The sequence below is a fragment of the Carya illinoinensis genome, chromosome 7, assembly GCF_018687715.1.
Source record: "Carya illinoinensis cultivar Pawnee chromosome 7, C.illinoinensisPawnee_v1, whole genome shotgun sequence".
Taxonomy (NCBI): Eukaryota; Viridiplantae; Streptophyta; class Magnoliopsida; order Fagales; family Juglandaceae; genus Carya; species Carya illinoinensis.
Genome location: NC_056758.1, coordinates 38,053,771 through 38,074,343, shown reverse-complemented (window position 1 = coordinate 38,074,343; position 20,573 = coordinate 38,053,771). Strand labels below are relative to the sequence as shown.

The 20,573-nt window shown below is 35.3% G+C and overlaps 2 protein-coding genes across 4 annotated transcripts; one reads left to right on the top strand and one right to left on the bottom strand.

Moving 5' to 3' along the window:
- Window positions 1-1,868: 1,868 nt before the first annotated feature.
- Window positions 1,869-4,369, top strand: LOC122315091 (cyclin-D5-1-like). Of its 2 annotated transcripts, none has more exons than XM_043130852.1 (5): window positions 1,869-2,473; window positions 2,581-2,667; window positions 2,796-3,093; window positions 3,193-3,326; window positions 3,455-4,369. In XM_043130852.1, the coding sequence occupies exons 1-5, from the start codon at window positions 2,240-2,242 to the stop codon at window positions 3,674-3,676; spliced, it is 975 nt and encodes a 324-aa protein (XP_042986786.1). In that variant the 5' UTR covers window positions 1,869-2,239; the 3' UTR covers window positions 3,677-4,369. The 2 variants fall into 2 exon arrangements, with proteins under 2 accessions (XP_042986786.1, XP_042986787.1); XM_043130853.1 differs by having other exon boundaries at window positions 1,874-2,473; window positions 2,802-3,093.
- A 3,500-nt stretch (window positions 4,370-7,869) lies between these two features.
- On the bottom strand, window positions 7,870-18,743 carry LOC122315275 (calcium-transporting ATPase 1-like). Of its 2 annotated transcripts, XM_043131099.1 has the most exons (8): window positions 18,607-18,743; window positions 18,033-18,277; window positions 13,590-13,644; window positions 11,553-13,504; window positions 10,149-10,307; window positions 9,423-9,594; window positions 9,006-9,304; window positions 7,870-8,385 (listed from the first exon to the last, which is right to left on the bottom strand). In XM_043131099.1, exons 2-8 carry the CDS (start codon window positions 18,207-18,209, stop codon window positions 8,143-8,145), a joined length of 3,057 nt encoding a protein of 1,018 aa, XP_042987033.1. In that variant the 5' UTR covers window positions 18,210-18,277; window positions 18,607-18,743; the 3' UTR covers window positions 7,870-8,142. The 2 variants fall into 2 exon arrangements, with proteins under 2 accessions (XP_042987033.1, XP_042987031.1); XM_043131097.1 differs by having other exon boundaries at window positions 18,033-18,702.
- Between the last annotated feature and the right edge of the window lie 1,830 nt (window positions 18,744-20,573).

Sequence of the window (20,573 nt, the reverse complement as noted above, 5' to 3'; positions counted from 1 at the left end):
GGGAGAAGCCCAAAACCTGGGTACATATATATAGTTCCATCTATTTAAGTTTGACTTCTTTTTTGTTTTAATTTGTTCCAATAACCCAGAAGAAATTAGGAAGAAAAATACTTATAAATTGGCCCACTATTGTCCCAAAACAAAACAATCAATTAACCTAACTCATGATGAGTACTTTGGAGGTCAAGCAAATAATATACCCTAGCTAAAGTGTTCTTGTAGTCTTGCATCCAGCTAACCCACGATCTTCCATTGATTAATGTGAATTAATGGACATTGGTACAGTACTATTTCATTATCAATATTGTCAGTATATAGAAAGGGTTTTAGATAATTTAGCTTCAATATATGCAAGCTGCTAGCAACACTTCTGGAGGCCAGGCTTAGCCACGTGTACTTTCGGGATCCGCCATTAATGGATGATAGTACTTAGGAGCTTAATCATGAGCTATATATCTTTGTGTAGGCAAGCAGCGAGGACTGAAAAAACTTTTTTAATCAAATTTCATATTTTGAACAACCCATTTCCCTGTTAAAGGGGAATAGATCATAGAGTGCATAAGATATTAATAATTAATTATGTGCCATATATATATGTATTTTATAGATCATGATCACAAGTTGGTCTAAACAAATCATGAACTCAATTAGATAAGGAATTGTTTCCTCCTACAAGTTGACAAAATTATAATTCTTTACATTGTTAAACTATATATGTTTTCAAATAGACCAGTACAAATATTGAAAGTTCAAGATCATCGACCAAAGTGGCCGTATGATCTAGCTAGCTAGGACTAGAATTTATAAATTAAGAAATTAAGGAAAAAAAAAATTGTCAGATTCAAAGTGAGATCATGCACTATATGCCGAGGTATCATTTAGTATTGGCTAGTGTTAAGTCGGCTTTTGGATTTTTTTTGTTGTCCTTCGATCTATTTTCATGTTCCATCAAAAAATGCTCGTCTGAGCTGGACTTGCGCAACCACCTGAGATACTACTACTACTACTAGCACTTCATATATATATTTGTTGGCAATTTTTGTTGGGTTTTAAATAATAGAAATTAACGTTTGTAATTAATATAATGTGTTTTCTTCCCATGATTTTTTAAATACATTTCTCATTTGTTTACTATATAAATTATTTTGTAGAAAGTTGAAACAAGTTGAACAACAATGAATCCGCTAATTATCACTATTTGTATAGTTGATTTGGATTTTTTTCTTTCTTATTCACCTTTGATGGATCCCTTGATTTCAAACTTAATAATAAGAAGATTATAAGTGTTATAGCCATAAAAAAAAAATTTATAAAAATAAACTCACAAATTGATATGAATTTATATGATATGTTAAATTTATTTTATAATATAACGTGCTACATCAAATCATGTTACTTTATAAGTTTAATTTTGTAAAATTCTTTGGTCATAGCATTTATGTTAAAAAAAAAAAAAAACATATATAAAAACACTAACAACCAAAATTAGAGGTGAAGGCCATCGAATCCAGCAATCATTTCGATCGTGCAAGTTTATTGCAAGTGTAAAATCCCATCCAATGGCACATCTAGATGTTCTTGAATGAATGAAATTTGACTTGTCACGCCAGACCATCTGGATCCTACCGTATAGAATCCTAACTCCCTCCAATCACAGAGAACCTCAGGTTGTGCCTCAAGCCCTAAGGGTACGACACCATGTACGGAAACAATTACATAGCTGCTCTCCGTTGGGCTGTGTACCACACGGTCTGAAGACTCGCGTATCAGCAACAAGTCCCCACCAACTCATAGTCCAAGCTGTTGGTGCCCCGAAACAAAGGCTTTCTCAGTCAAACATGGTCATCCCGCACAGTGGACGCATACAAAAGAACTCTCTCTCTCTCTCTCTCCACACCCAACCCAAAAACGGACACTTCTACAATCTCGCCTCATTTTGGAGACAATGGAGAGTATCCCGTTTTATTTCTCAATCTACAACCGTGAAAACAGTCCCGCATCTTTTGCTAAATTATAGGTCCCCGTCCCCATCTCCACCTCTCCCTCAACTTCTACCTTTTGGTCATGGCGGTAAACCACGTTTTCTCTCTCCAAATCATGGATTTAGCAGTTTATATATCTCTCTCACAGTGCCTTGGATTGTCTGTTTGATTCGCATACACAGAGAGAGAGAGAGAGAGAGAGAGAGAGAGAGAGAGAGAGAGAGAGAGAGAGAGAGAGGAAAAGGAGAAAGTTAAAAATGGATGGTTCTTTCTCTAGCCTCCTTTGTCAGGAAAGTGAGACTCGCTTGGATGAAGAGCTGGTGGAAGAGGACACGTTCATTAACTTTAAGAATTATGATGGCTATGAAGATGAGTATATGGAGATGTTTTTTGAAAGAGAAATCCGTCATGGGTTCAAAAGAAGTGAGTCTTTGGTTTTTGGGAACTGGGTCAAATGTGCTCGCTTGGAAGCTATCACATGGATTCTCAAAGTTAGTCTCATTCCATTCCTTTTTTTCAATTTAATTGTTATTTTCATTGAGCTGAACCAACACCACTGTAATCGGCCTTGATTTTTAATTCTTGTAAATGGATCTAGACCAGAGCAGCATTCCGATTTCGCTTCCAAACAGCTTATTTGTCTATGACATACTTCGATCGATTCCTTTCAAGGCGTTTCATCGATGTAAGTTCAATTTCCTTCAATTTTTTCTTTACCTTTATTTTTTCTTTACCCCAAACTTAATAACTTCGACCTAATCCTTTCGATTATCAATCATCGTTCTTGTTATATATATATTGAAATTTTAAAAGTTGCAGAGTGAAAATTTGTGGGCTATTAGATTGCTCTCAGTAGCATGTCTTTCTTTGGCTGCGAAGATGGAGGAGTTAAAAGTTCCAGTTTTGTCAGAGTATCTGTTAGAGGATTATAACTTCGACAGCGAAGTCATTCAGAGAATGGAGCTTTTGGTATTGAGCACATTGGAATGGCGGATGTGCTCAATCACTCCTTTCCCTTTTCTTTATTTCTTCATCAACAAGTTTTACGAGGAATCTCCGCCAAGCAATATAGTGTCTAGAACTGTGCAGATCATCTTAGCCATAATGAGAGGTACATCCAGGAACATCTATTCATATTTGTATTGATGGCATTGTACTGATCTGGTTTTATGTACATATCCGTATTGATTTATGATGCTATTTATTGTAGAGGTCAATTTAATGGGTCATCGACCGTCTGCTGTTGCTGCTGCCGCCGCCTTGCTGGCTTTGGACGACAGATTCACAAGAAGAGCATTGGAGTTGAAGATGAATTCCATTTCTCCTCGTAGATTTCTTGAAGTTGTGAGTCCCTTGTGTGTATATATACACACATAAATTAGTGTAGAATTCGTTTTCTCTATTATATATTCATCAAACAAAGAAAGAAGCGGATTCCGGTTAATGGGTCTTGGACCTTGTTTCTACTACAGGACGATGTGTTTTCATGCTATAATACGATGCGAAGACTACAAACGGAGATTCTTAAAATCCCAAAGGCTGTGAATTCTTCAGATCTTTCGCCGACCCAATCGAGGCCTATTGATGTTTTAGAAAAATCTTCGGTTACTTCTGCGGTTACCAACAAAAGAAGAAAGCTTACGTTCAGTACTTGTGATCAAAGCTATGGCATACCTGATGATAAACTCGGATAAAGAGATTTCTGACTATTGAGAGTTTTCCAAAGATTAGCTATGGCTTTTACAATGATGACTATTGGTCTTAGGCTTTCTTTAATCAATACTTGATCGACATGATTTTGGCTTGCCTGAATCTCCCTTAGGAAAGGAGAGACAGAGCAGGAAAAGAGAAATAAAAAAGAAAAAAAAAAAACAAAGAAAAAGGCAAAGCTTTGGGCAACATACAAAAAGCTGACTGTTATTAGACCAATGCCACGATATGAAAAAAGACAGGGAAGAGGAGGGGGGGCTGCTTCAAGACTGCATGTAAAACAGTGCTATTACTTCATTCTTGTGCAATTATTTTTGCTTATAGTTTCTCTCTAGTTTGTTATAGTTTGTGGGTCTGAGATGTCTGAGGCGACCTGGCTATCGATGGGATGCTTGGGATGCTTTGGTGGTGTTTCGAAAAGGCTGAAAGCAAGGTAGAGTGACGGGGAAAAGATGGGCAAGGAGCTCTGTTTGTGTGATTTGATGCATCTATGCTTGTGTAACAGGTGGATGTGATTGGATTTGTTTGAATGTTTGGGGCATGCCTTTTCAGGCGGGCCCTCGCTCTTTTTTTTCCCGGCGAAGCTCTGGCTTTGCTGGATTGAGGGGCCATGAAACCCAACACCTTGTCTATGTAATCAAAAGGAATTTTCTATGTTGATTATAGTTTTGATGAAATCGGTTTTTGTATTCACTCTGTTGGCTACCATTTTCCAAGCCAGCTGAGTTGTTAGTGTTGGGCTCCTTTAACGATGCTACCTAATGCTAGCTCTCACCTTCCAAATAATATGTAACGCCCTTAATTTTTTAGGCAGTAATTTTATTTTCGTTAAATCACGTATCATGACGATGAATTTGATCATTTTAGTTTGCAATAATTTAAAAAAAAATTAAAAAAATCCCAAAATAAAGTTATGAACTGAATTAAGAAATCAAAAGAATTCTACATCATCTTGGTGCTTTGTATTTGTACTCTTTTGGGAGTTTTTAAAATTCTCTCAAATCCAAGTAAAATATATATAAACAAAATTCTTTAATCTAAACCTATTTTAGTGACTTCACCACTTTCGAAAAACCTATAAAAATTACAATAAATCTATTTATCTTTTGATGACATGGTATTAAATAATTGGTTCACAAGTAAAACATAATAAATAATTTTTAATTATTTAATATCATATCATTAGATGATGAGAATTGAAATGATGAACAGTATTACTCTAAAAATCATCAAGGAATCCTCAGTTGGAGCCAGACCATGCAAGCAGTGTTTTCATCACATGTATTGACTGATAATGTTGATAAAGTTGGCGAGGATAAAACTTGTATACTTAGCCAAGAACATGATAGGATAGAATCATAGATGAAGATGCTGGCTAGGGATGTTTGAAGCGAAAATAGTAGAAAGAAGAAAACGACCTGAAACACAAAGAAACGAAACAAATAGTCCTTTTTTAATTTTTCGTAGCATGATATTTGGCTGAAGGATGGAACCCAAGATCTGGGCAGATGAGGTTGACGTTCCGAGGGAAAACATTTACATGGGAGATACCATAGTGAATAAATCTGTTTTTATTGAAGAGGCAGACTACTGCCAAAAGTACTTGGCTCCTTACATTTTGCTGACATCCAGCTCCCATTCTTTGCTGGCTGGAAGATGGCATCTCCATCTATTTTTTACCACTGCTATAAATCACATCGGACGGATATCTTCAGCTTTGCCTGCTCCCAGCACGTCTCCCTCTCTGTTAAAAGAAAAGTTTATTTACCATCCCCGTTACCGTCAGAATAAAAAAATAATTAAAAAGTAAAATAATATTTGTAGCATATTTTTATTTTAAAAAAATTAAATTTAAAATTTATATAATAATAAATTATTTTTTATAAATAAATATTAAAAAAAATACTAAAATTACTCGTTTGAAAATTCAAACACATTGGAAAGTCTTCAAAATTATCCTCACCCGCTATACAAGGTCCCACTGTCTCTGTTCTGAGAGACAGGATGACGGCTTCGCGCTCGGACGGACGATCCGGTGAAAAATGTGTTCTAGATTTGGGGTTTCTGCAGCTGAAAATTGCAATCATATCATCGCAATATTTTCGTCCATTACGTGATTTTATGTATTTGAAAAAAGCGCCAACATCGCAGTGCTGATGTGCTTGAATGATTCACCGAGGGCGAGGGCTATCATGTATCAAAACTGCAAGCTAAATTAAATACAACAAACGATACAAAACCGAAGTCAATAAAAAATAAAAAATAAATAAAACAGCATTATATAAAGGAAAACGGACACTGCAAGAAAGTTGGACTGAAATTTCTTTTAATTTTAGATATGAACGCTTTCTACAATGAGAAAAAATAAAAATAAAAAATAGACAGCAGCTAAATTAGTTCATAGCATGATTAAATGCTGCCAGTAAACAATGTGTAAATTAATATTAATTATAATGAAATTCACATATATTTTTCGATAACTGAGTTAGCTATAGGGATGGCCATACTGCATTCAGTTCAGTTGTGATATTTCTATCCATCCAACGCTACGTGGCAATTATTATAAACTGCTCGACAGTTTCGTTTAGTTATATAGATAAGGTAAAATATTTTAAATGATAATAATAAAATATTATTATAATATAATTTTTAAATATTAATTTTATATTAAAATTTAAAAAAATTAAATTATTTATTATATTTTATATAAAAATTTAAAAAATATATAATAATAAATTAAGATATGATAAAATTTTTAATTTTAATTAACCAAAACCTCAGGTATCGGTGTGAGCATCCCACCACTAGAATTAGTGCACAGTGAGTGAAGTGGTGCTTGGAACAGAGCATAGGTTTTAAATGTTGACAAGCAAAAAGCTGCCATATCAATGCCGTTAATTTACTCATGCCCATCGCTGCTGTGCTGTGGCTTGCGTTGTTTATGGTGGGAACCCTTTTGTTTTTTTGGGACGTGGATGCAGCTAGACACTGAGACTTTGACAACCACTCAGCAATCTCCACTCCTATCCACAACATAAATATGGTTACTGACTAGAAAGAGAAATTCATCCCCCGCATTCAATGGAGAACTGTAGATTGGATTAGACGGTTGTTAGACTTATCGTCGTGTTGTCAATCTGTTCTTGGGGAGGTGTCTGTTACCTAGATCATCCTTTATCTAAGTTTCCATCGTGCCCTACGTCGTCATCTTAGGTCATTTCAGCGTCCCAACACCTTAAACTTTCATTCTAAGAGCATTCACATTGGTCTATGCATATGCATATGCAAAATCATATTTGCATAATATGAGCTTAAATTCATCTACATTGGATTATGCATCTTCAAATATTTGCATAGCTATGAACAGTACATTTACATGTTTAAAGATCAACTATTCACTCTCCAAAACATATTTTATTCATTCTTTTTCTCTCCTCCCACTCTCTTTCTACATATTTTACTTTTAAATATTTTACTACATATTTTATTCATTCATTCTCCAAAAAATATTTTACTCAAATATTTTACATATTTGAAGATCAAACCCTATTAAAAAAAATGTAAAAAAAAAATAATAAAATGATAATATTTTATTATTATTTTGTTCTCAAATTTGCATAAGCCAATGTGGAAGTTTTGCTTGTATGGTAAATTGGATCTCTAAAAGATGTGATTTTACATATGCATATGCATAAACCAATGTGAATGCTCTAACAACATTCCTTATCTCAAACTCGCACCTGCTCAATTATCAATGCACAAGTTTTTTTTTCAACTGGAAAAGTTGCAGTCCAACGCACCGCACTCAAATTCAATTGAAACTAAACGTTTCTCCTATTTGTTGACACCATGTATACCTTGACTCGAGAATGCCAAGCGACACAAAGACACTGCAACTTTTTTATCTGTAACGTTCAAGATCAAACTTTTAACAAGTACCCATCTCAGATGACAGCCCACACCGCTCGTTTCTCACCATTTGTCAACCAAAGATTATTACTTCAATATAAACGGCTTTGGCAATTGGCACCGAATGCCTAAAATTGGATCATGCCAAAAACACAAAGAAAAAAGAAAAAGAAAAAATACTCTGTTGATGGGAACATTTGGGCGTTATATAACAACTGGCAAGATCAATCATAAAAATACCGGATAAGCACGTTATAATACAGCTGCATGATCAGGCAAATCTTTCAATTCATATCACAAATCCTGAAGTTAGAAGTCTAGAGAAAATCTAACATGAATAGAAACTCCCCCACAAATGTCAGACGCGCCCATCTTGAGCCATAGGTTTTGTATTAAATTTTCTAGCCTATCAAATTTACAATACGGAAAACCATGTCAGTTCAAAGTTACTCCACAGCTGTACAACCAAAATATAAACTCCTATCACGGTTGCGAGTTTGGAAAACTAAGCCAGAACGCAACTATTCAGTTTGCCTTGATTTCAATCCACAGGAATCATCTTTAGAATTGCTGCTACTGGCATCCCAAGGAATCCCAGGAAAACACTTACAAACCACTGTTCTGAGCTGAGAGGAGTTGTGTTTGCAAATGCACCCAGGAACTCAATGACGATGATTTGAAAGAGGACAGTGCAAGCAAGCACACCCACAAACACATAGTTCTCTATTATACCTTTGAAGACGTTTATTTTTTCCATCTCCCTACAGCTGATCTCATTGAAAACCTGCAGAAGACATCAGCATTCCAGGGTAAGTTAAATAATACAAATAAATTCAAGATTGCAGCTCTTAGAGGGAAAAAAAGGGGTAATTAGTTCAGATTGTGCTTGTAATCATGACAGCGAACTATTAACAAGATTCAATATTGCAACTAGACATTAATATTCTATACAAAAAAACAAAAAGGATAAGTTTATCATGATTGAATCATGAGATTTCATATTTAAGGCAAAAATCTATGCTCATCCAGTCAGATGAAGTATCTGCCTAGAAAACAAGTAGATGAGCATCCATTGCATAGGCGTGTGTGGAACGAATCTGTCAGCATGCTCCTACTATTATTTGCTATATTACTAGTCAGGATTAAGCAGTAATAACAAGCCTATTACATAAAATTCCCCTCCCAAATATTAGCAGCAGTACTAATACATGTATCCATGCACATACAGCACCATAGAACAAAACCATAAAACTCTGGGTGTTTTCCTGGATATAGATGATACCATCAATTTTGACCCTGTATGGTCAACACACCAAAGAAACGCATTCCAAATTAAGAGTGACATGTCCCCCACGGGAGTGGTGAAGGGAGAGCCCCAATTTGTCCCAATGAATTTAAAATTACCTGACAAAAGACAAACGAGTTGAAAATGATCGTGTTCAATACTAAATCGGAATGTGGGCCTTCAAGCCTAAAAGCTGCTTTTCCTCTTGTCTGGAGAAACCAAATTATGACAAACTGATACAGAGACTGCCCCAAGATATTCCTCCACATAACATTACTGATGAAGTTTCCCTTCCTACCAACCGGTGATCTTTTCATTAAGTCATCATTTGGAGGCTCTGTGGCTAATGCAAGTGCTCCTAGAGTGTCCATGATCATGTTGACCCATAGAAGCTGCACAGCAGTCAGGGGAGTGTTCCCTGAGAACGAAGACAAAAGAGTGAATGAAGGAATGTTATAAGAATGCTATAGGAAAAGGTTTAGCCTAAAAAAGTAAACTGATATGAAAAGAAAGAAAAAAGATGAGCATCTGCTGACCTGTCAAACAGGCCGAAGAAAAGTTGACAATTAGGGCAACCACATTTACTGTGAGCTGAAACTGAACAAATTTTTGAATATTTATGTAAACAGAACGTCCCCATTTCGCTACAGTAACGATTGTGGAGAAGTTATCATCTAAGATAATGACATCAGCACTCTCTTTTGCCACCTGGTACAAGGTTCATGACATAAATCACTAAATTACTGTCCACGAGATACAAGAAAAGGGCCTGGATGCATAAACAACAATCTTTTTGGATAGCAGTTTCATGATGCGAAAGCTTTTTCCAGGTAATTAAAAGAATATAGATGAAAAAAGGCAAAAAGTAGACAGAAAGAAAACCAGGAAAAGATTTCTAATGTTTATATGAAATTACACAAATGTTGTGAGTTGCTGTCATTTGATATCTTGCACTCAAGGCCTAATAGGAAAACGTATGCTTGTTTCTCACAGTTTCATGTCTAAATATGATTACCAATGACACACAGAAAATTCCATCTAACCTTCCCCTTTAAGCATTGGAGCACTTGTATTAGCAGGCAAGAATGAAATGAAAACATAGTTAATTTAAAGGGGTTGAGAATTTAAATAAATATATCTTTGTTAAAACCAAAGAAGTAGAATATAACTTTTTGAAGTTGGGGCTTGCATCACAGCTATATTTGGTAAGATTAATGTATTTTTTTTATGGCAAGAACAAAGGAACAGCATCTAGGTAACACCTCAGTTCCAGCAATGCCCATTGCTAGTCCAATGTCTGCTTCATGAAGCGCTGGAGCATCATTCGTACCATCACCAGTCACTGCAACAACTTCTTCAAAAGTGGTTCGTAACTGTTTCACAAGGGTATGCTTATCCAGAGGTAAAGATCGAGCCATGACCTGTACATGAAGAAATAATAGATTTTCTTTAGCAGATGACTTCTTCTCATAGAAAAGTTCTATCTAGCGGATAATTTACACTTCGATGACTGCCAATGATTTCAAATGATTCATGGAATTGATAAAAAGTTCTCCTGCCCATATACCTCCAGCAAAATGGGGTCGCAGAAAGGAAGGGAAGCATAGACACGTATCATAGAAACTCGGATCACTCTGTTTTTGTTCGTCAGCAGACTTCAGGTGTGATCATTATAGTTTTTTATGTGGATGACATTATTGTTACTGGGAGTACTCACTGGGACTGGGACTCAAGTAGCCCAGAATTATCCTAATTTACCATACCCATTGCTTTAGTCCAATCCTTGCAGCTACATACTATTTCTAAATTAAAACTGGGCAGTACTTCCAGGGAAGAGAATTTGAATAGTTAGAGCCCAAGATAAAGCAAAACAAATTATCAGAAGAACTGCAAACTGGAAATGAGGAATTTGCACAGAATTTCCTTTAGGAATCTTTTAAAAAATAGTCCAGGAATGCAGCATTCCTTAGGCAACTCTGGGATGGGTCATTGTGAGTTCGATATGGATGTCATATTTTCTTTAGAAATCAATTCAACAATGGTGTCCATGGAAATTCAGAGTCAAACCATTCATTGTTCAGACACCATGCAATTTTCATCAATGTAAACCATTAACTTATATGAAGTAGATAAGGAAATTGAGAAGATGACGAGGGTTATAGATCATCCTATGAGGAAAAAAATGATGCTTAATGATGAGGATGATATATAATCTAGGATTTCAGTGTATTGCTTATGCCAGTATAAAAGTCAACGCTTGATCATTCAGTGCCTTTTGAGAGTATTTTGATTCAACATGCAATTTACTTTTACGAAGGCTATCAATTATCCTTGTCATGTAAATCTCATAATGCACAAAAGAATTATTAAAATTCTATGTTTAAATTTTATGTAATAATGTTGCATAAGGCTATACAAAATTGAGTTGATAAGCTAAATATGTGATTATCTTGCCTTTTTTTATTGTATTTTATGAGAATTTTGATATTAAATTTCTTCGATCAAAAAATTTCTGTTCTTAAACGTGCGCGTTACTTTTATCGAGCGTGCACGAGTACTTTGTGCTAGGAAGCATTTATGCTTAAGTACGGGCTTGGGTTTTCCACAAACACTGAATTTGTCTCCCAACTTCCACTCCTAATAATGTCATTAAGCACGTAAATCACCTGAAGGTTTGGAATAATTTTGAGCAATTCCTCCTCACTTTTCTCACGGAATTCTGGGCCTTCAATTGCTATTCCCTTACTGGTCAAAATTCCACATTCTCGAGCTATTGCCTTTGCAGTGTTTATGTTGTCTCCGGTAACCATCCGAACAGTTATACCAGCTGCCCTACAAATTGCAACAGACTCCCTGACACCTGGGCGAACTGGATCTTTAATTCCAACAATTCCTATGCAAGTGTACCCTTTTGTGGGTATAGGACTTTCAGCAGAATATTCGTTTTCAATTTCCATATACGCAAGGCATAGAGTTCGAAGAGCTTCACTGGCAAATTGGTCAATCGTATCCTTCAAATGATTAATTGATGTCTCATTCAGTGCAACAATTTCACCGTTGGAGTCTATGACTTTGTCACATCCAGCTAATACTATTTCAGAAGCACCTTTACTGTGCACGCGGAAACCACCATTGGGAAGCTCTAAAACTACTCCCATTCGCTTCTTAACAGAATTGAAGGGCTCGACTTTCACAATGTTCAGTGCTTGTCTTTCTGATTGAAAATTCCCACCAAGCAACAGCCCAAACTCCAAGAGTGCAGTGTCAGTTGGTGTTCCCAGTATCTCAACTTTCTCATCTTTGTTTTTAACAATTTCTCCTCCAGTGTTGGTAAATATTGATTGGAGAAGAATACTCAAGGCAGAACTAGGAATTTCAGAGCCTATACTAGAAGTCTCCTTAGAGCTTCCTACGTCATTGATTTTCCCACAGATACAAGCTTTCACAACAGTCATATGGTTAGTAGTTAGAGTCCCAGTCTTGTCACTACAGATACTTGTGGCAGACCCCATTGTCTCACAAGCAGCCAAATGACGGACAAGTGCCTTATCTTTCATCATCTTCTTCATGGCAAAAGCAAGGCTTAGTGTCACAGCCAAAGGCAGTCCTTCAGGAACAGCAACAACGACTATGGTGACAGCAATAGCAAACGATTCCAAGATTTGCATCATATCATCTCCAGACCAGATCCAGTAGGATCCTTCATGTAGTTTGCGGCTGATCAGGCCTTGCATCATAACAGAAAAAGTAACCACAGAAAAAAATAGGCCTATTTTACCAATAATGGTTGCCACACCATTAAGTTTGACCTGCAACGGCGTCTCATCATCTCCTCCCTCAATAAGGGTCTCCATCAGTTTACCCCACTGGGTTCTCATTCCAACAGTTGTTACCAGCATCTTGCATGATCCATCCTGAACTTTGGTTCCTGATAGGAGAAAAGGATTATCAGAATTGACGTTAACCGGTTCACTCTCTCCTGTTAAACTGGATTCATTTATCAATACTGAGAACCCAGAAACAAAAAGTCCATCTGCCGGAACCTGATCTCCAATGGCAAGATGAACAATGTCACCAGGAAGAAGATCATATATCGATATCTTTTGTCTAAGTCCATCTCTGGTGACCTGAACTGTAATTTTTTTCTTCTCCCTGTCCAAATCCTTGAACTGAAGAGATTGTTTGTAGTCACTAATGGCAGTGACCAGTACAACCAGCAAAATGCTGGCAACAATTCCAAGGCCATCATGAGCACCCTTTGGCCATCCTTCCAGAGTAATGCCAACAAGAAGAGAGACAAAAGCACAAACGGCAAGTATCATAAGGGTCATATCTTGAAGGGCTTCCCACACAAAGACCCAAAACCCTCGCACTGGGGTTTCATTAAATTTATTAATTCCATAAATCTCTTTTCTCTGATTCAGCAAGTGCTCAGAAGTTGGAATGCCAACGTCATATGATGACGCAAGCTTGTTTGCAATACCCTCAACCCCATCATGTATTTTCAGTTTCTTCACATCACGGCCTTCAGCGATGGATGCTAACTCCTCAGCACATATTTCAAAGCCTGCTGTTTTGACTTCCTCCGGCACAGTGTATTCACTGGAAAGAGTTAGACCTACAGGTATTGAAGTTCCAGTCAACACAATGAAGTATAACCATGGTATTACAAAAGTTTAATTTGAGAAGATTAAGATACTTACCACTGATAAATTGAAGTGCAGCTTGCGAAACCAAAACTGCAACTCTAAACTTTTCCTATAATGTTCAACAAGAAAGAAAGAGGGAAAAAAGAAAGACAGAGAGAGACATCAGAAAATCAAGAATATGCAAGGAAAATCTCAGTTGAGCAGGACACAACAAATGTCCAATTTTCAGGAAATTCATTGTTTCTGAATTTGAACATGATTTAAAATTTATAATCATTGTTTAAAAGCAATGGTATAACCCCCACCACACATTTTCTAACCAAATCCACTTCCCTCTCAGTGCATTCCTCAAAACTTCTAATTTGTAAACCACCAACAATCAATCCAGAAGAATAGTTTTATAAAATTGATAGATCTACATGAAGATTTTCAAGAAAGTGCAGGCAAGTTCCTATCCAGGTAAGCTTATTAAAGAATATAAGTCCAGAAGCACCTCAGTCATCAAAGCTCATAGATTATTCTTACAGATACTTGCTACAGCAAAGTTTGGAGTCTAAGCAACTGAGATTAAAATTAGTGGCATATGCTCATGTCCCAGTTGGAAAAGTTCCACGGCACATACTTGCTAAAAGGTGCTAAGTACAGCCAATGAGGTCGGGAACTTCACACCTGCTTACATTCAAATTCCACAGCAGGCACAATTGAGCATCAACTTTGTTTGCATCAATGGAAGTATGCTAATTGTTATTTAATATTGCACAGATCATGAATGATATAACGCCTTGATTTCTCACAGTTGTATTGTTTCCTCAGGCCCTCCCTACAGAGCACTTGCTAATGAGAATTAGAACACCTTGACTTAGTGACCCAAAGCTTAATATAAACAAAGACCAAATATAATTAACTCAGATATAAATTTTTATTATTAAACACCAAAAATTCTCTTTTTCCATTTAAGATGCAAATTTACTAATCAAATTTTTGTATTTGGGATTTATTAATCTATCCTTTTCGATTGATAATATAGCCAGAGTGAGGAGGAAGGAGAAAGCAATTAGAGATTCACGGAGTATGAATTGTGAAAAAGATTAAAAAAAAAAAGATAAGAGATGGAGAGAAAAGGACATGTGATAGAGAATTTATACTTCAACATCTTTCCATTCCTGACATTCTTTAACCACATGAAAATTTATATTTCCAATCCTGACATTCTTTAACCACATGTCAATATGTCCTTGTTCATTAATTTTTCTCATAAAAAAAATATGCCCTTGTTTACAAAAATTTTATTATCAAGGGTCCTTTAATAGACTTCTATTTCTCAGGAGACTTAAACAAACTCCTCAATCTCCCCATTCTACCGTCCAAAACATGCCAACAATTCTAAATTTGGGGGTTGGGTTTGATAGGACCAAACCAAATACTGCAAGCTCTGTGGAACCTGAGTGTATCAAAGCTTCAAGTTCAGGTGTCATACCACTGTAACGCACCAAGAGAGACTCAAGCCAAAAGGGTTAGTCGATGATACAATTGAAATTCCATTGAAACCATTATAAGGAGCAAGAGTTTTCCCATCCCAGGCAATGTGGGATCTCATACACTACCTACCCTTATTAGTTAGTATGGGGTATCGAATCCCCCCCTCCTTAAATTCCCAACATCCTCGTCGAGCCAATCCGTCGTAAGTGGCATAGCTCAAGTTCCACATTTCTGGTTGGGATGGTCTCTGATACAATTTGTAATGCCCCAAGAAAGGCTCAAGCCACATATGGGTCTATATTCCAAAATGACTAGTAAATTATACAATTGAAGCCTCACTGGAACCATTACAAAGAACAAGAACTTCTTTTTCACAAGTGATGTAGAATTTCATACACCACCTACCCTTATTGGTCAGTATAGGATATCACAACCACGATCAAAACAAAAAGGAAGGGACAATAAATCATCTTCCATAAGGCCAAAGTTTTTGTAATACTACAAATATTGTATAGAATAGTAGTGAATGAGAGCCCAATTCTTTCTGAGGGAAATAAATCTTGCGGGTTATAATGATTTCATCGGACTCAAATTGTCACATTGAATAGTCCAATTGGAATATAAATCCACATGTGGTTTGGCTTTCCTTCAATCATTACAAATGAAATCACAATCAATCTCAACTAGGAATGGTCTAATGAGGATGCCAATGATTCAGGGGAGGAAATTGTTCTACCCCAAATTGAGTATAGAATGATGAATTGCCTATGAATAAAAAGTTACTGACGTGTATGATGATTCTATGGGGCTAACATAGAATGATTATTGGAGCATAAGCCGATATGTAGCTTATGCTTTCCTCCTATCTTGTAATAACAATTTCTTGTAATAACGACTAACATTCTTGGAGCATAAGCCCATATGTAGCTTGGGGTTTCCTCCTATCTTTACAATTTCTTTCTAGAGCTGGCTCTAACTATTTAGTCAAGTAACTAAGGAAGTAACAAAAGAAAAGCCAACCCATCTACTTAATATAAAATAGCTTCTATGGAGAGAATAACAAAAGAAATGCTCCCACGCATTCTTTACTTCTACTTCTCGATTGTAGGGGTGAGAACATACTTAGTTGGAGTCGGATTCCCTTAAATGCAACTCTGACTCCAGCTTTGTTGAAGTTCAAATCCAAACTCCAACTCCAACTTGTGTAGACTTCAATCCAACTCCAACTCTGACTTGTCAGAATAGAGTCAGATTTTGGTTTTTTAGATTTTTTTTAGCTTCCTATTTAGCCCATTCTTAAAAAGATTTTTTGTGAGCTTTCATATTTTAATTTTTCCAAAAATTAAAAACTAAAACTACATCATTCACTGCTGATTTACTTCTATACTAATATCTAATTTTGTTATTCACCGCTGAATAACAAAAGAAATGTTCCCACGCATTCTTTACCTCTACTTCTCGATTGTAGGGGTGAGCACATACTTAGTTGGAGTCGGATTCCCTTAAATCCAACTGTGACTCCGGCTTTGTTGAAGTTCAAATCCAAACTCCGACTATAACTTGTCGGAGTGGAGTCGGATTTTGGTTTTTTTAGATTTTTTTTTAGCTTCATATTTAGCCCATTCTTAAAAATGATTTTTTGTGAGCTTTCAAATTTTAAGTTTTCCAAAAATTAAAAACTAAAACTAAATCATTCATTGCTGATTTACTTCTATACTAATATCTAATTTCTTTTTATACTAGACTTATAGTACTATAGTTCTAATTACATGTTATCATATTATAGTAGTACAAATTACTTTTAGTGTCTAATTACATGTTATTATACTGTAGTATTATGTGTTATTAACTTATTATATTAGACTTATTTCTATAATATAGTATTACATGTTATTATGTTATACGTTTGTCTAACTTATTTATAACTTATTTTTGCACTAAACTTATTTCTAGTGTCTAATTGCGTGTTATTTTATACATTAATAAATTAGTATTACGTGTTATTAGCTTATTATACTAGACTTATTTCAATACTAATGTCTAACTTATTTATGTACTTGATTATGCATGATTGTAATACTATGATGTTTACATATACTAAACTATTATTAGTCTATTTTTTTATAGTATAATTATATTATTTTATAATAATTTGCTCAAACTAATATATTATTGAATTTAACAATATAAGTTCAGTTATATAACTATACTAGTATATATGATAAATACAAATTTTTATAACATATGTATAATATCGGAATCAGAGTTGAAGCATAAAGTGAGAGTAGAATCGGATTGGAGTCGGAATCGATCTAGTGACACCTCCTCCTCCGTTTTTTCGGAGCTAGAGCGAAGTCAGATTTTTGAATTTTTCCTCATCCTTACTCGATTGGTTAGAAAGTTCCATTAAATCTGAAACTGTACTAAAGATCTACCTAGCTTTCCACCATGAGTGAAATGTTATAATTTGGACAGACAAACCAATTTGTATAGTGAGATGAGATGATTTTAGATAAAAGTTAAATAAAATATTGTTATAATATGATTTTATTTCTATTTTGATATTTGGAAAAATTGAATTATTTATTATATTTTGTATAAAAATTTTAAAAAGTTCTAATGATGAGGTGTTTGTCAATCAAAACCGCAGCGAGAAGACCAAACCAATGGGGTCACGATATTACCACTTCTAAACGAAGCTCAAACCAAAAGAAGGTGGAGGCTTTTTAAAAAAAAAAAATTACTTTCCATTTGTTTATTAGTACAAGGAAGTCTTTCAAATTCAAATCAAATCTTAGATTTATGAAATAGAAATTCCAAATGTTTGTTATGCAGAACTACTTCAAACTTAAAAAACCAAGTACAATCAACTACGCCACAAAAATTAAATCCATTTGTTCCTGACCCTACTGCCAAATAACCGTGATTTAAGTGCAGAATACATAGTGATTCCTTATGTTAGCAACAATTTTGAAAAGAAACAAATGCAACGAAATGAAAAATAGCTGGGATTAGGACCTGATTGGAGCGACGGATAGCCTCAGCCTCGAAGCGCTTGGAGAGATTAGCAGTGAATCGAAATCTCCGTTTAGGATTTTTGACTAGCCAGCAGAGGCTCCTCCATCTCTGAAGCGCCTCATCGGACGAGTTCTTGGCTTTTACATCCCCAAAGTTATCGTTCAGGTAGCTCTCCATCGAGGACCCTCCCCCTTCAGCAAAAGCAAGAATACTCCTATAACATGTTCACGGACTCTAGCCTTTGCCTAAATGAAGCAAGCGGAAAGAATTCAAAAGGAAGCTCAAGGAAGAATAAGGAATTGCGTCAATCTTGGATAATAGAAAAAGCGTTCCGAGATAGCTTCGAACTTAATTCAAATCAAAGCGTCTCGTGTATTGGGTGGGTGGGTAGTAGTTAGTGCGAAAAGCAGAGCAGACAAAAGAAGAATTGAATTGACAAAAGCGGATCAAAGCGAGACAACGAAATCTAAATTCAAAATAATCTCTTTTGGTACTTCGTACGTAACAACAGAGGTAGGAGTGGTCAGAGTTTGTAATAGGATGGCGGACAAAAACCGCAAAGGAGTTTTAATACCGGAGTCCCTTGGCGAGATCTCGGTCATGCGATAAGCCTACGATAGCATTTGATTGGAAAGAGTCCATTACTGTTTACTTTGGAGGAAGGAAGTATGCGAATATATGTCAAAATAAAAAAGAGTAATGTTAGGGTTGCCTGCACGCTAGCACAAATTTACTTTTATTTTTTTTATATTTTTTAATATATTGAAATATTTTTAAAAAATAATTATTATTTTTTAATTATTAAATAAAAAATTAATATATAAACGATTAAAATGAAGGTACAAATTCAAGCCACGTATTAACATTTTTCTAAAAAAAAAAAAGTCAAAACGCGTTCCCAACCAGTCTCTGCCTTCTGATTGGGTAAAATTATGCGCGTTGTAAGCATGTGAAGGTGTCAGCCGTCGCACGTGGATGGCTGAGTATCTGAGTGGGTCCGGCTACTCGGAGCCCTTATGATGTCTCTACCGCGTGACATTAATGGACTCGATAGTGATTATTATAGGTATGTTATTTTAATCGGACAAAAAATATATTAATTTAATTTTTTTTCCTTTATTTGTTTTTTTATGGGAATCAAAAGTAAAATTATTCATCTCGATCAAAATTGGCCCTACACCATCTACTTCTTTATTACGTGGCACAATCAAGATTTCTTCCTCAATTCTCAACAAAATTTGTGTGGCTATAAATGTTAAATATGAAAGATTTTAGAAAAGGAAAGAATTTGTATATGCCAAAGGTATCGTTTTAAAAAATTAAAATTTATTTAAATGTTTTATTTTCTAATCATACTTTTTTTTTAAAATAAACGAGATCTAAGTTTATATTTAACATTACTTTATTAAAATTTGGTATGGACGGAGCCAACAATTTCATATTGGTCACACTCTCAAAATCTAAGTTTTGATTGATTTTTATTTCAGATAAATTTATAAGGAAAACGTTATTCATTATTTTAATTTTTATCATTTTATAATATAATATTAAATAATTAAAACTTATTTATTTGATTTTATTTATAAATTTATTATCTAATATCATATTATATATTATATATGGTCATAAAAATTGAGACAGAGAACGAACTTTTTCAACTTGCAAACTTTACTCTCTTCTTTCACGCTTTATCTCGAATTTGTTTCTAAATATGCATAATTCATTCTACCCTACTATTTGTATAGCCTGTTGCCTAGGCTGCATTGTTCCCTCACTTTCAAAGTGGAATCCTAAACCTGGGGCGCACTCAAGGCTTTTACTTTTCGTGTATATATGAAAAAAATTTAGTTGTATTATAAATTGATTTGTATTCAATGATTATATTTAATTGTTATAATTAATTACGTGTTAGTCGTTAATTAAAATTTTTATACTTATATATATAGGTATCATTCAAGACACAAGATATGAAAATAAGAATTCTCTCTCTCATTCTTTCCTTCTTTGTCTTTGAGGCTCTCTCTTTTTATTAATTTTACAATACGTTATTAGCACAATGAAAAATATATATATATATATATATTCAACCTCCCAGCTCCTTCCTCTTATTACAGTCCCTAGCTATAATTCTCTTCCAAAACCTAGAACCAAACCAGGAGAATCTCTAGGCAAAATGTTCAGATCTGGTGGCGATCTTCTTTCCTAATCTAAATCTGTAAGACAAAACAAAACCCAACAGAGAAGCTACAACGGCACCGACTATGTACTGGTACACCATCTTCAAATTCGATGATGATAATTCCTCGACACCACCACCGCCCGATTCTTTTTGTCCATTGCTTGGGCCGACCTCATACATGACCCAAACCTGGAAAAAACCCAGAATTTTGTGCCTTCATGGGTTCAGTTCGGAGCTAAAGCACCGGCAACCAATACTCACATAATTCCTATCCCTATTACCCAGACTCTTAAATTTCCAAAAAAATGAGCGTGGGTACACATCTTCTGTACAAGAGTTGAAATTGGCCCCGTCTGAGAGGG